The sequence below is a fragment of the Miscanthus floridulus genome, chromosome 11 (assembly GCF_019320115.1).
Source record: "Miscanthus floridulus cultivar M001 chromosome 11, ASM1932011v1, whole genome shotgun sequence".
NCBI lineage: Eukaryota > Viridiplantae > Streptophyta > Magnoliopsida > Poales > Poaceae > Miscanthus > Miscanthus floridulus.
The window spans coordinates 58,710,252-58,726,534 of record NC_089590.1 but is presented as its reverse complement, the minus strand read 5'-3'; the positions used below and the strand labels follow the sequence as shown (position 1 = coordinate 58,726,534).

Genomic DNA, 16,283 nt, shown 5'->3' with positions numbered 1-16,283 from the left:
CAACACGTTGAACGAGAGTCTCGCTAAGGCAACCGGGTGGATGATGCCATATGCGCTGTGAAGGCTCTTTGCAACAATATTGGTATTTTGTGAGCCCAGTGATGTGTTTGGACTATGGGAGAAACACAAGGAGGCAATGTCGAAGGACTACTGGCGCAATAATCAATTCACCTTCATGGTGGAGCAGATGGTCCTCATGGATATTCGAAAATTGCTACAATCGATGTAGAAGGATATAAAGATGTATCCACTTCCTGATATCAGCGACACATATGATGCCTCTCGTGATATTCCTAGAGAGATTTTTGAGGAGGCTAGCATTGAGGTTAACGAGGATGATGTGGCTCTGTCAGACACCCTTAACAAGGAGCAGCGGGCTACATATGATGAGATCATGTCCTCGATTGATACCGAGGACGGGGGTCTCTTCTTTGTGGATAGTCCCGGTGGGACCGAAAAGACTTATTTGTACAGAGCACTTCTCGCTACTATACGTAGTTAGAAAAAGATTGCAGTGGTAACAGCTACATCTGGTGTTGCGGCCTTAATAATGCCTGGTGGCAGAACCGCCTACTCGTGTTTCAAGATTCCCCTCACCATCGATAATGGGGCCTTTTGCACCTTCATGAAATAGAGTGGTGCTGCCAAGTTGCTTCGGGCCGCATCCCTTATTATTTGGGATGAGGTGACACTGATAAAGAGGCAAGGTGTTGAGGCACTAGACAACAACCTTCGTGATATAATGGACTGACCAGAGTTACCGTTTGGGGGGAAGACTATGGTGTTCGGTGGAGATTTCAGACAGGTTCTTCTCGTTGTTCGGAGAGGGTCAAGGGCTCAGGTAGTTGGTGCCTCGCTGCGGATGTCGTACCTTTGGGATTCCATATGGCATCTAAAACTGGTGCGCAACATGAGGGCAAAGAACGACCCGTGGTTTGCAGAATACTTGTTGCGTGTCGGTGGAGGTTCTGAGGAGGCGACTGTTAATGATGAAATCCATCTTCCTCATTATATATGTGTTCCGCACACCGGGGAAGATAGTGATCTTGATACTCTAATTGATTGCATATTCCCTAACCTCAATGCAAATATGTCAAGCAAAGATTATATCACCTCTCAAGCGATATTATCTACGCGGAACGAATGGGTTGATATGATTAATATGACGATGATAGGTTGTTTCCACGGGGATGAGATGGTATACCATAGCTTTAACTGTGCGGTGAACGACCGCACAAATACTACCCTAAGGAATTTCTTAACACTTTGACACCCAATGGTCTACCTCCACATGTGTTGAAGCTGAAGATTGGTTGTCCGGTCATATTGCTTAGGAACATTGACCCTGCGAACGGACTTTGTAATGGTACCAGGCTTATCATACAGGGGTTCAAAAGAATACCATAGACGCAGAAATTATATTGGGACAGCACGCTGGAAAACGGGTTTTTCTGCCTCGAATACCCTTATTCTCGTCGGATGATGAGATGTTCCCTTTCCTATTTAAGCGAAAGCAGTTCCCTATTCGGCTCAGCTTCGCAATGACTGTTAACGAGGCACAGGGGCAGACTATCCCTAACGTCGGGGTATACTTACCGGAACCAGTGTTCTCGCATGGCCAGTTGTATGTGGCGCTATCAAGAGCTACAGCAAGATCGAACATTAGGATCTTGGTTGTGCCGGCTGCTGAGAAAGACGTGAACAAGGGAAAAGGGAAAAGGAAGAAGAGACCGACAAAGAATATATTCACAAAGAATATTGTATATAAAGGGGTTCTAACTCTACGAAAGAGGTAATGTATTACACACCGATACATATTTTTTTAAGATATATCAATAGTACTTTAACTTTAAAAATTAACAAACAACTTATATGCAAGATACTTTTAAGTACAACTTCAACTATCTGCATGCTTCAGCTGCAAGAAGTTTGATGCCACATCTTGAACTTGAAAATCTTCTAGATTATCTTTGATTGGTGACCAACTGTAGCTTGGTGTTTATGCAAAGCACGTTCTCTTGGTCGAAACATTGAGAGATTAGATTATTAATTGTACAATATATTGTAAAACATGTATTGTAAAACATAAACTTGTTATGATTAAGGTGAATGCTCGTATATTGCAACTTGTAAAACATCACGATTACAATATCTATTTTAGATACAGTATAACACGCACTTATACATATGTTATCGTAATATTATGTGTACCCGTTGCATCACAAGGACATTTAACTAGTTCGATATATAAAAGGTTACTACAATTTGCTTTCTGTACTTAACAGATCGACATTAGCACATATCAGATCTACAAAATGGTAAAGGATTCCAACACTTGTGCAAGCTCAACTACAGATATTTCTTGAAGTTTCAACCAACTACCAAAGAATTAATGGAACTATGCCTCGCGGTATGTACATCGCTGCAGATAGAAACCAAAAAACTGGGTTTCAACGTCAGGACTCATTTCCTTGTCTGCCCACTTCCTGGATTTGCTCACTTGAAAAAGAACTTCCATATCTCCCTGTCACACACCTCAGTCAAGAAGTGGCCACCAAGGACACCTTCCTCTTCCATCAGAGCTCGAAGCTGCCTGGCGCCACCATTGGAACCAACCAAGTTCTTCTTGGAAGCCACGTACAGGACTCCATAAGGAGGACGCAGGCACTGCAAGAGTTAGATACAGTTTGACAACAGACCCAAAGTCAACATCTCAGAGGTTACAGAGAAACACCGTTACTGACAATGCTTCATATCAGCGTCTAAAGGGCAAAAACACTCTAGGTATGGTTCTAATCAATGGAAGAACCTAATTAACTTCAAATGTTGTGCTCTATTGCTATTTCAGCTACACAGAGAAATATGTAAAAAAAATGCAGATATGGCAAAACGGATTCTGAGGAACTGACCTTTGAAATAAGCGCATAGAGCTTCTTCAGAGAGTTAACTGCGTAGGGGACATCAGAAATCAAAATTACATCGTAGCCGCCATCTGTTTGGTCGGTCTCATTAGCCCTCTCCCATGCACGGCTACCAGAAAGCTTCCTAGATCTTCTGGGGCAGTAGTCATGACCAACTATACTGCTTCCATCATGACTACTGCAGCCATCCATAAAATCATCCTCAGAGAAGCTGAGGTTTGTTGGTGGTGCGGGTGGCTGCACAACTGAGAGAATTGTTGGGAGTTCATCCCACTCTCCAGCATAGAAATGTACATTTGGAGCCAAGAGCTGCCTACATGGTGTAACAGGGCTCTCTGATGGTCTGTTCTGTCTGTCCCGAGCCTGCTCAAGATTTGCAAGAACATTGGGTATTGTTCTGCACCGTATGGTTTCTGCATTTATGTCCTGAAAGTGAACTGTGGATGCACCCTGCAAGTAGCATTTAAGCAAGTCAGATCATTGCTCTCCATGCAAGAAAAAAATCTTTCAGCTCCCACCATGAAGAGAGATGTAAATCTAACTGAAATAAGCATATTTCCTTTACTAATTCGACATTATCATGATTCATGAGTAGTGGAAAGATGAATACACCTTCAAGCAGGCAAAAATCCCGGAGAGGCCAGATCCACATCCAAGCTGCATCAATAACAATAATAATAATAAAATCATTAAGTGGCCATATATAACTAAAAAAATGCCCATGCTGAAAATCTAAGGCTAAATATTGACAAAGTATAAGAAACTACTCCCTCTGGTCAAAAAATACACTTGTCGCATTTGACTTTGCATGGTCTTCGATGCATATCTTTGACCACTAATTTCTTTCGAATATATTCCTAAAAATCCTTCACATTTATAAGAGTTTGCGAGTATTCTTTCAATACAGTTATACATATATAGTTGCATGTTTTCAAACTAAATAATTTAAAAGTATATATATTTGTAGTTTTAAAGTTTGACTAAATCTTGTCCTAAACAACATGTTTTTATGACCAGAGGGGGTATATGACTACTGTACGTTAGTTTGTTAGTGCTAATTTAGAAATTCCATTAAGTAGATAAATATCAAGCTCAAACTGTCTAACACTAGCTATAATTATGCATGCATCCAGATTGTCCTGCTGGAGCATACAGTGTGCTCTTATGAAAAGCAAAAACAGGAATATACATCAATCAGGTCAGTAGTGAGAACCAATTAGATGAAATAACAAGCTAGATCCATAAGTTTTCTCGCAGGAGTTACCTCTAGAACCCGCTTGCCCCTGAAGCTCAACTGCCCATCACGGATCTCATTTTTAAGAATGTTGACAAGAGTAATGGAACTCTCCCAGTATTTCAGAGTTCCTGAGGAAAAGAGGGAAAAGAGTATGTTCCATAGTTAGATTAAAATGATAAATCTTTCTGACAAAAAGAAAGCATTGACAAAGGACATAAGTGTTGCATGCTTATTTGATAGAAGGTTACCATCATATTTTGATGATGCTACTTCAGAAGGTGAGAAGGCTATCATATCTGCTACACTGACTTTACCCTGAAGAACAAAAACATATGTAAGAATTGAAGAATTGAGTATTAGAATTAACAGCATGAGACCTTTGAGTAATGGCTAGCAGAATCAAACAAAATGTATTCCCAACCCAAATTCTAAAGAAACAGAGCAAGTTGTATTCACTGCTAACCTTGAAAATATCAAGACCTTGCACATCAACCTTCTCTCCAGCATATTTGTATGGATGAGCACTCTGAAAAGAAGTTTAAAGCATGAAAACAGTTTTAAGAAAAAAGTTTAACACAATTTTTTGCAAGAAAGAAGAAAACTTATCTCCTTTTGGAGTCCAATATACAAATTGTGTGTGTGTGTGTGTGTGTGTGTGGGGGGGGGGGGGGGGGGGGGGGGGGGGGGGGTTTACCTTTGAGGGGATTATTTCAACAGCTGGTGATGGTAGCTGCAGATCCTTCTCAGATATAATTGGCACACAACTAGTGGCCTTGCTGGGAAGCAAGCCAGGGAAACACTGAACCAGTAGTGATGGTGCCTTCATTGCGCTACAGCGCTACCTTTTAATCTCCGATGTTAACAAAGCTGAAAGGGGGGAAACAATATTAAGTTTTGCCTTTAAACAAAAAACTGAATAATAAATACACTGCAAAAAAATCACATGAAGAATCACAACTCTTCAACATGAAAGATACTTCTAAGTAAGCTTCCACTCCCTGACCATTAATCTCCAGCTAAATCTGGAGAAATTGCTACAGTAACTGTCCTGAAGTTAAGCAAAAGTAGTTTCAGTAACAATAAAAGCTATACAAGATAATTTACAAGGAGTAACCAAGCACCAGAAGTAGCTGAGCATCGACGAACAATTTACCGTATTAATGTACATTCACTGTCTGATACATAGTGACTGTTAACGAATTTTACAATACCAGTGTTAAAGCCAAAGTATCTGCTAACAAATTCGACAATCCCACCGTTAAAGCCGAAGTAACGGCTAACGAATTCGACAATCCCACCGTTGCAGCCGAAGTAACGGCTAACGAATTCTACAATCCCACCGTTGCAGCCAAAGTAACGCAAATGCAAAAAATTAAAATTATACTCTTTCCAAAAATGCCTGATAGACATACCATTACAACTATAGCACCAGATAAAGGGGAAGCTATATGTTCTGTGCTATTCTCTAGGACCAACAAAAACACTGGTACTCAGAATGGGCACACCAACAGAATGGCACCTCCCTATTGGGCAACAAAATCGGGCACCTTTCATGAGTACCTCAAAATTTAAAACATACTGTGAAGCTAACGATGTCATTGAAGAATATCGATCTTGTACCTACCCAACTTCTGAATCTGCAAAAGTACCCGACTAAAAAGCCGCCTATCATCTTTCCCACATAAATCTAACCATCATCCATATTTGGGGAAGTTCAAAAATATTACTACTCCTACATCTTTCTGCGCAAATCTGTCATCTTCTAGAGACTCCAACGAGGGCTATGGCCAAATGAAAAGGAGCATGATATCCCATAAAGCAGGCACAAAATCAACACAGCATCTACAGACCATTTCGTGCAACTTCTCCCACAAACTGAACAAAATCTAGCTGTAATTTAGGTCACCAACCAATAACCGGCACAATTCTGATGATAAACCGTGAATGAAAGAACTGGAGTACTGCTACTCGAACAATGCTCGCTGCTTTTGCACATCAAAGTCAATTTTGTAAACTACGACAGTCTGAAGCCACGTTAACAAACGAACACAAACCAAAAGAGGGGACAGAAAATCCAAATCCACATAGTGAAACCTAATTAAATCCTTAAAACGCTGCTACCTTCTCACATAAATAGTCAATATCATTCAGATCACACCGTAAAAGCAAGCAACCAAACAAACAAATCACACGAGTACAAATCAAGCCAAACGCCCGAAGTAGCGCTCCGAAACCTCCAAGAAAAAAAAAATCTCTTTTCCCTCTCAAAAACTCGAACCGTACCCTGAGGAAACACCAGATTCTACCGTACCCTGCGCCGTTCCGGCCGAACCCCCACGAAATCCCCCGAAATCGAGCCTCCAAAAGTCAGCAACCTGCGCCGACACGAACGGAGAGATTACCTCTTCGATCGGAGCCCCGAGGTGCGCCCTCCCTCTTCCCGCACCTTTCTTCCCTCCCTTGTCCGAGAACCGCGACCAATCGGGCAACAGCGAAGATCCCTCCCGTCTCGTGTCCTCTCCTCAATTCAAATCAAATCAAAACGCAGCTCCGATTCCCCGGTCAGAAAGTCAAACCGCCGTCTAGACTGGAGCGAGGGGGGCGCCGGGGAGAGTATATATACGCAACAGGAGGGGAAGGTGGTGTGGAAGTTTCGCCGCTTCTGCTGCCATGGCCGCTGATTTCACTCTACTCCTGTGACAAGTGCCGGTTTTTTTTCCCTTTCTTTTCTTTCGTGCATCTTGCGATTACAATTACCGGATTGCCCCGGGACGGTGTTGATCTGGTGGAATGGAATATACCGCGCCGCGCGCGGGGGAGTGTGGGTGTGAATCCCGAGCGTCGTTTTCAGATGTGCGCGTTGCGCCGGCGCGGCTGCTTTTTTGTTTCCGTCGCCTTCTTTCTTGCTTCTGCCTTCTTCCCCGTTGTTTGTCTGCTCCGAAACGTGGCGTGCCGGATGCCGGTGGCTCGGGTCAACCGTGGCTGATGGTTCGCTTCGTGGTGGCGTTCGGTCGGGACAGCCGACGGCCAGGCCACCTGCCCCCGAGGATGCAGCAGCCTACCGTGCATCTTAGGGCGTGTTTGATTGCCCAGCACGGCTGGCCGGCCTGGTCCTGGCTAGCTCGAGCACGGCTCATATAGTGCAACGTTGTGTGTTTGATTTACTTAGTCCAGTCTAGCCTGGTTGAACTGCGATCGTGTTTGATTTCTGGCCCAAATGCCTATGGTTACTCTGCACTAGAATCCAGTAGCCTTTCCACCATGCTTTCACCTTTCTCTCCTCGTTCACATTTCATCGAGCACCAGGGGGCGTGCCGAGTGTCGCCATTGACGGCGCATGCGGCCGAGCCCCTCCGCCGCTCGTTCCTTCCCCTCTGCTCCTCGCCCTGGTTACCACACCACAGCGCCATCATCCATCGCCGCCGCCACCATTTGCAACCTTCGGCTCGAGCTCCCGATCTCCCCGTCCGAGCCACCTCGCACCCTCATTTCTCTTTCTCCGGCATCGCAGCCACACCACGACCCCGTTCAACCCCCCCTGTGGCCTCGATCCAAACCGCAGCTTCTTCGCCTGTTCTCGCCGGAGCTCCAAGCCGCCATGGCCGAGCCGCTCGCCGTCACCACGTCGACCTCCCTCCTCACTGCCTGCCCGGGGTGGATGAGGCCTCGGTGGGTGCAACCGTGCCCTCCCCCGCCGGCGCCGGTGGTGCTCGGACCTGAATGCAGCGAGCGTGACGGTGACGGGTTGCGGCGCATGGACCGGCGGGTGAGGGTGATGAGCGTGGAGGTGATTCCATCGCTTGTTTGAGGTTTCAGCCAGCCGGACGAAGAGAAACGAAACTCAATCTCGTTTGCTGGGAGTCAGGAGAGAAGGTGTGCTTTGTGATAGATATGTTACAGGATCACTGGCCATAGATCTAGCATACCTACTTATATTTGATGAAGTATAAACCTTAGAACATGTACTAGTACGGAATTAAGAGAGAGAGAGCGGGATGCGGGTAGCAAACCATCGGCCGTCTTCGTAGAAGACGAGCTGGCCATCGCGGTGCTCGGTGGAGACTCGGTGGAGGTGTGGCGGTGAAAGGCGGCGGTGCAGTGGCGGCATTGACCGGTGGCGGTGCTTTCCATCGCTGGCAACGCCTCCTCACTTAGATCGGTTAGGGTTTAGGGAATGTAGGTGAGACATCTGGCGGCTCAGGTGAACTTCGTGCCTTTTTTCCCGGCCCTCACCTCTCTTTTTATGGGGATGTGCGACGGGGGCCCACCAACCATGGAACGGTTGGACACCTCCGATCAGGACGCGGATCCAAGGGTCCAATTAAGGCCCCGTTTGGCAGGGCTTCACTTCACTAGTGAAGCCATTTTTTTTGCTTCAGCTCCACGAACAGTTTCACCGGTGGAGCTGAAGCGGTTTTGGTAAACCGTTTGGTAAAATGGCTTCCCTGTGAGAGCATGTTTTTAGAGGCCTGGAGGAGGAGCCGGGAGAAGCCACTTTTTTTGCTCCATTCCACCCCAAATCAGTGTGAGAGCATGTTTTTAGGGGCTTCACAAGTAAAGCTATTTTACTTTACCCCGTTTAGTAGAAAACGGCTCTAAACGGCTACTGAAATCGGTGAAGAAGCCCTGCCAAACGAAGCCTAACTGTTAGACCAATCGGTGGAGATCATCTAATACTTTGCACTAGTCGGGTCAGGCTTGCAGGTGGGCCTAAGAAAACAAACACAACGAGTTGCAGCAGGGGGGCGCAATCAGGCCGTCTTGGCTGATATCAAACACGCCCTTAGAGCATGTATGGGTTGTCTATGTAGAGGAACGTAGGATTTTTGCTAGCGTGGAATAGAGAGAAAAGAGAGAGTTAAGGGTGAAACAACGGGCTTGTTCACAATTTTTTTCTCCTCGTTGTTTCGTAAAGTGCCTTTTTCTCTCTCCAGATCCACTACACCAAATCTCCTTTCTCTCTCGTATGTGGCGCAAGGTCTGGCACTGCTGTGACCTTCTTCCAGTTCCGGACGTGCGCCAACTGCCAAGAAGCACTTGAACATGCTGCATGCACTGATAGCCAGACGGGCCTTGGACGTGCTTTATATTTTATTTATTAAACAATGTCTATGCATGACACACATGAGCTGCAAAGTTGATATTTGTAAGCGATCACCACATTCATTTGACACATCCATAATTTTAGGAAGCATGGATAATGATAAGACAACTTAAAAAAATAATCTATTATAAGAGTTATCTATCAGACAATGTTCAAGAAGACGCTAGGCGGCGGTGACCCACCGCCTAGAGCCTACACGTTTTTAAGTTGTTTTTTTAGACGGTGGCTAATACACATATATGTTGAAAAAAGAAAAAAAAAGAGATAAATGGACTTCACCGAAGAGAAAGGCCCATAAACAAAAATATGGCCCAAAGCTAAGTCCCCGGTACCTTATCCCTTCTTTCTCATATGCTTGGTCTCTCCTGCATGCCGCACACATGCATATCAGCTGCCACTGCCGCTGGTTCCTCTCCCGCATCTCTCTCTCTCCCTCTCAGTCTCCTCTGGTTAGTGCGCCGTCCGCACACGCACGTGCTCGTCGCCTGCCACTCCTACTCCCCCACAGGCGACCTCCGCCCAACGCTCCCTTCCTCTTCCGTCGCCCAACGTCTGCCTACCCCCCCGAAGCAAGACGATACCCCTCCGCCTAACACAGAGGCATGCCCAAGTGGCCGTGGAATACCACCTTGTTGAACACTACTATTAGATCGTCTCAAGATTACTTGGCAACCTATGAGTCAGTCTATTAGATGGCACCAATGCCCTTGCCCTATGTATCGTACACACGTATACGTATGGTGGTAAGGTAGGCCTAGGCTTAGGACCACTAGGGCCGTGGCCCTAGTCGTGGCCCAACTAGCCCAATAATAACTATATATTTTTTTAGCCCAACAAGCGTTCCATTGGAGACTCCCCAAAGCCACAGCTTCTATGTCGCTCGCGAGTAGGAGTCGCGATGCCGCCCTCCTGCCTTATCGCTCGCATAGTCGCAGGGTCACCTCGCGTCGCCGCTACTCGAAGCTGGCACGCCGACGTGCCAGCCTGCTGCGTGTATCACTCCATGCCTTCGCCTGACCGTCGTCCCCCCTCCAGCCTCCGATGTCCAACTGGTCCACTCTACCGTTTGGCCCGCTCGCGTTGCAGCTTGTCCGTCATCCACCTAACTGTCGCCCCGCCCAGACCAACGGGCCAAGCCCTCACCTGGACACAGGAGCAGGCAAGCAGCCTGCAGCACAGTGCATATGGCAGAACCGTCTAATTTAACCTAATCCCAAGTATACTTGTTGTAACACTCTCGGTGTTACATCCTAAATCATTTACTAAAATATGTCATGAGCATCATGTTTATGTGTTAGTGCATGTGATAAAGTGTGTAGATCAATTTCTTGTAACCTAAAATGACTAATAAAAATGTTAAACGAAAGTTAATTCAATAGCTCATGTATATAAGTAGGGTTTAAAACTAATTTTTATTGAACAAAAATGCTATAGAACATATATGTGGCGCTTAAATAAAGTTTGGAATATGAACTTTGTAGATGACAATGAAATACTTGCTGCAGAAAAATAACATTGCTAGCTAATATTTCTAATAGCCTAGAAATATAACTTAGAATCAAGTTAAGCTCAAAGACTTAGAATATTTTCAAGTTCATAGACAGTAAGACAATGCCATATTTGGCAATTTATTTTACGAAATCGGGTTAAGAAAAGGTGTTAAGTTTTAGCTCGGTTTGGGAGTCTCACATGCCATCTTAAGCATGGTGGACATGGTTTGGCTCCTGAAGCAACAGTTTAGTTGTTTTGGGCTTTTAAAATTCGTGCACGACTCGGTCTCGGATTGGTTGGCCGCGTGGCCGCGGTCACCACGCTTGGGCGCTCGGCGTCGCCACGCTGGCTGTCCCACACGTATGCGCACTATCGCGCATGGCTAGCCATGGCTGCCCTATGGCCTGGCCACCACTGACTCCTGGCACGTGGAGCCGCTGCTGCTGCTTGCGTAGCCGGGCGATGCTATTGTTGGCCCTGCCGCGCTACCGCACTGCCGACCGCCCCGTGCTGTGTCGCAGCCGCTGCCGTCACCTCACCATCATGTTCGTGCCTCCCTCTGCATCTCTGCGCCGCTGCCGACCTAGTGCGACGCCGCCTCTGCCGCGCGCACGTGGCCGAGCTCGCTGTAGCCTTGCCATTTATGGTGTTGTGCCGCGCGGGCCACAGACGGTCGGAGACGCGCACGCTTGTCCTTTGTGTCTGCGCGCATGCCTTGCTGAACACGTCCCACCAAGGCAAGGTCGTGTTGTGCCACCTACCGGTCCGTCTCTCTCTCTTTCTACCTCTGAAAGTGCATCTAGCCCTTTAGTGGGTTTTGGATGATTGAATGACAATGTGATTAAAGGACTAACCCGTTTGCTAAGTGTGGACAGGTAATAGGTTATCTCATAGGTACTTAATGAAAGCCAAAATGATGTGTTGTTGTGTAAATAATCTAGTTCAAGCACAAGACAACAATGCAAATAGAATTTATGCAAAGGCTTATTTATTGTGGGATTTCCATGTTCTATGTGAAAGTAAACTTGTAAGAACTAATTAATGAGACATAAGGGATTGCATATGGATTGGTCTCATATTTGAAGCTTGCTAAATTGAAATGAAAATGATAACAATACATGAATGGATGATTCAACACAAGATGTGACTTGATGGCTTGAGATGGTGAAGATAGCAAGGAAAGGCTTAGAGGTACTAAGCAAGGGTGAAGGGCAAGCGACGGCTTGGCGGCCAAAGAACCTAGCTAGGGTGAAGAAGGAAGTACTTGCATTTAGTTGAGGTACTAATCAAGCTATGATGTTCATGTTTATGTGGAGGATCAAATCACTATTGGAGTATTTGATGAAAGTGACTTGATATATTTGGGATTATTCAAATTTAATGAATAAAATCAAGTCACATGCTCAAGATGGCTATGCTCAAGTGAAAAGATCAACATCAACATGTTAGCACCCTTACTTGATGAAGATTGGAAGGGACGGCATCAATTCAAAAGAGATCAACTCAAGTGGTATAAATTCATTTTTTCTTTGATCTTGAGTTTAATATGTATGCCATACTATTAAGAGGGATGCATCATGTTGATAGATAATGTTTCATAAGTGCTCAAGCCAACCCATATGAGTTTTGAGTATTTGAGCGACAAAAGAGCTAACTTTATTTTTGCTGGTCTGGCAATACCAGACATATCCGGTATTGATACCGGACGTGTCCGGTATTTACCCAGCAGTGGTAAAACTATTGTTCTCAGATTGGTTCCTCGGGAGTTCCGACGTAAGTCAGGAGTTCCGACAGTCGGGAGTCCCGGCATGGGTCGGGAGTTCCGACGTCTCGCACTTTAACTGACTTGGAGGGTTCACTGTCCTGGTCATACTAGACGTGTTCGGTATGCATGACCAGAGGCCAACGGCTAGTTTTCAAAAGCCCTGAGGGTCGGGAGTTCTGGCATGCATAGGGAGTTCCGACACCTCACTAACTTCAACTCAGTTACATGGTTTTCAAAATTGCTAAGGGTCGGGAGTTCCGACATGAGTCAGGAGTTTCGACGGTCGGGAGTCTCAGCATTCATCGGGAGTTCCAACGCCTCACAACTTCACTGTAACTTAGTTACCGTTGGCGTAGTGTAAGTCATACCAGACGTGTCCGGTATGGCAACGGCTATAAAACGGCTAGTTTTTCAAGGGGGCTATAAATACCCCCAAGCCTCCACCTTTGGAGGCTACTGATTCTGCTGAGACACACACACGTTTTGAGTCTTGCCAACTCTCCTAAACCCTCTCTTAGTGAGTGATTGATCAAAATTGCCAAATCAAATTGTGGGTTGAGTGAAATTTAAAAAGAGAGCAATCCAACCACTTGAGCACTTGTGCATATTGTCAATCTCATGATTCGCATTTGTTACTCTTGGACTCTTCGGTTCTAGACGGTTAGGCGTCGCCGGAGAGCACCCGAGAGATTGTGGTGTGCCACGGAAAGTTTGTAACGGACGATTCCACCGCCTCGGAATCATCTAGTGGAAGGAGGAAAAGGAGTTGGAAAAGACTTCGGCTAGAGTGACCTTCGTGGTACCCTCTAGGGCTGACCTTCGCTGGGTCGCCCATAGCCCCCTCAACGGAGAGTAGGACTCAAACTAGTCTGAACTTCGGTAAAATAAATATTGTGTCTCAATTCGTATTTCATTCGATATTTGTGTTGCTCTAGCTCTTATGCAGGTTCTCTGTGTATATTGATATCTCTAGTAGGTACCTGCAGTTTGGTTTGAAGATAGAAATCAAAAGGAGCAAGTTCGGGGCTGTTCTGCAGAAACTGTGCATACCAAACACGTCCGGTATTCATACCGGACACGTCCGGTATTAGAGCTCTATGCTGAAAATATTTATTCGCAGTTCTAACTTGTGTTGCAAGGTTGTAGCTTTTAGATATATTCTTTATCCCTTATACACTGTGTGGCTAACTTGTGAGGGGCGGTATTACTCTTATTTGGAGTTTCTAATTTGGAAACTCCCTTTACTAATTGTTTCCGCATTTAAAGGTGTTAATTTTCAGAAACGCCTACTCACCCCCCCTCTAGGAGGCATCCTAGGTCCTTTCAACCTCCGCTGCCACCGTCGAGCCACGCCATCAAATTACTTAGCGAGCAATTACCTCCATTCAATTCATCGCATCCACGGCTTCACCATCACGTCCTCTCGCTGCCCGACCCCACACAGCCTCGAAGCGCACACAGCCAAGCTCCAATTTTGGAGTTTTCCCGCCGCCATTTTGATAAGGCCGCGTTCGGGCATGGATGTGGGTAGCCCTCCTACCATCCCTCCTGAGTCAATTCACCTACACCACTAGCATCACCTTGACTCCTTCTTCACCCTGCGTGTCTTAGCCGAACCGCTACCGCCTTCCCGTCGTCGCTGATGCGACTGTGCCGCCATAGTACGCTATCGCACGGTTTGGCCGCACGTGGCCAGCCCTCCTCCGCCATCGTCCACCCCAACCGTCACCTTGGCTAGGTCCACGGTAGTCTACTGATGCTCCCTCACTAGCCAGTTAGGTTCTTAGGTGTTTTGGATCATCGGGGCAGCTATGCCACCGCCGTGGACGGCCACACGTCGCTATAGCTTGCTCCAGCGTGTCTTGCTGCCTCGCATTGCTACTTGGTGTAGACGGTTGGACCATAGTTAAAGGTCGGCCCGACCGACGGGCCAACGTGAGCCTTTGGTGGCCGACACTGTTGCGTCGTGTCATCGTCGTCGCGCCGCCGTGCACTGAGCTATCGGGGGTGCACACGGGTGAATTAGGGAAAGGCCAGGGGGTTAAGTGAGAAGGTTTGAGAGAGGAGGAAATAGCATTAGGACTTAGTTGTAATTCAGGAGAAGTATGAGGTCTATTTTGCAAAAACGCCAGAGCGCGCGGGATTTCCCTGTCGCGGCCGTCTCGCGCTGTAGGCCGGCCTCACGTGGGCCACACCGTGGGCTGCCGCATGCTTGCGCGCGCGTGCTGCGTCGCTTGGGCCACGCGGGCAAATTCATTTTTCTTTTTCATAAGGAATTAGAAAAAGTTTTCTAATTTAATTTTTGAGCTGATCTTTGGTAAATCATATAAAATCATGTAGGTGTCTAAAAATTGTGAAATAAATTTTGTTAGGTTCCTCAAATTATGCTCTATCTGTTAGTGTATTTAGTTCATATATGTACATATTGATACCAGGAGCTATTAAATCATTTGAAAATGTTTAATATTGTTAGGATAATTATTGTAGGAATTTTTGTGGTAAAATTGGTGATAGCTTTAGTCCTGAAATTTTTATAGTAGCTTCATGGTATTATTATGTGCTCACGGTAATTTTTGTAACCTTAAAATAGACTAAACATTAGGGTAGTTAAATACTCTTTGTTTCAATATACATTAAATCATTAGTAGAAATAAAGATATATCCTTCATTTGTAAAGCTAGGTGTTTGTTAGTTGAACCCAACACTTCGCTGGGTATAGATGATAGTTAGCTTAGTACCTTAGTCATTAGAGCTAGCTTAGTAGCTTAGTATGCGTATTCTTAGTTAAGAGTTGTTGTTGCCTAAATGCTAAGTGTCGCATCATCATCGCATGCATGTATAGAACGAGTTGGCTGAGATCGTGACCATCGGCGATCGCGAGTTCGAAGAGATCATCGAGGAGTATGAGGAGGAGATTCTCGTACAGGAGGAGGTCCCAGAGCCATCACTAACTGACTCAGCCGACACCGCGCCTGTCCAAGGCAAGCCCCGGTGCATAACCCTTATTTTTTATAATCACTGTTTATATATGTTATGTGCATTTACGTTATAAGAATTTTGTGGAAACCACATGCATAGATACACCTGTCCTAAGAGTCTTACTAGTGCAGGTTCGAGTAGATGCTATGCTTAGGTTTTCAGTAGCGTGAGTAACCTACCGTTACTCACAATAAGTCATTATTATATTTACTCTCATGATAAAATAATGAAAGGAAAAATGAAGACCGTGCGGGGATATGGTGATAAGAACATGAGCTCCATGCATACGACCATGCTTAGAGATAGAGGACGAGGAGATTAGCAAGGGTGTCCTAACCGAGAAGAAGACCCGAAGCTCATCCGGTTTGAGTCACCAAGATGGAGGCCCAAATCAAGTTTGAGCCCATCTCGGGTTCTAGGACCAGTCTGTCATAAAACTGGTCACACGGGCACGTCTGGGCTCTATTTTTGACAATCCATATATGAATGGAAAGCTAATTAGATAAGAAAGCCAATGCAAGTGGTGTCACGTCAAAAGCTCTTTGAAATCAATGGAAATCATCGAAACAAGTCAGCGTCCAGAATCTACTAGGGTGCTGCGACACCGTCTTTTGGTCCGTTGGACCGTGTATCGTGTTTGGGCCTATTAGGGGGCGCATCTAAGGGGTGACATCTAGGGCTCTATAATTAGCAGCCATCGCTCTCCTTAGGGTTTGGGTTTTGTTTAGTTCTTGATTTCCTTGTGAAACAGACGTCGTTTTGCTGTAACTATGCCGCCAAGGTCGC

The 16,283-nt window shown here is 45.8% G+C and overlaps 1 protein-coding gene and 1 pseudogene across 1 annotated transcript; one reads left to right on the top strand and one right to left on the bottom strand.

Annotated features, from left to right (window-relative positions):
* The first annotated feature begins 778 nt into the window (after positions 1–778).
* Positions 779–1,768, top strand: LOC136492016 (uncharacterized; annotated as a pseudogene).
* Positions 1,769–2,179: 411 nt separating this feature from the next.
* On the bottom strand, positions 2,180–7,098 carry LOC136490863 (uncharacterized). The gene is made up of 8 exons (XM_066487058.1): positions 6,561–7,098; positions 4,853–5,025; positions 4,622–4,684; positions 4,407–4,473; positions 4,186–4,286; positions 3,534–3,578; positions 2,910–3,371; positions 2,180–2,667 (listed from the first exon to the last, which is right to left on the bottom strand). Exons 2-8 carry the CDS (start codon positions 4,982–4,984, stop codon positions 2,497–2,499), a joined length of 1,041 nt encoding a protein of 346 aa, XP_066343155.1. The 5' UTR covers positions 4,985–5,025; positions 6,561–7,098; the 3' UTR covers positions 2,180–2,496.
* Positions 7,099–16,283: the final 9,185 nt, after the last annotated feature.

Excerpts from the sequence above, each read along its gene's own strand:
- LOC136490863 (XM_066487058.1), bottom strand. The coding sequence starts at position 4,984 with ATGAAGGCACCATCACTACTGGTTCAGTGTTTCCCTGGCTTGCTTCCC. Across the intron at positions 3,579-4,185 it reads GGGGCAAGCGGGTTCTAGAG|CTTGGATGTGGATCTGGCCT; the intron begins GTAACTCCTGCG and ends TTATTGATGCAG. Across the intron at positions 3,372-3,533 it reads GGATTTTTGCCTGCTTGAAG|GGTGCATCCACAGTTCACTT; the intron begins GTGTATTCATCT and ends TGCTACTTGCAG.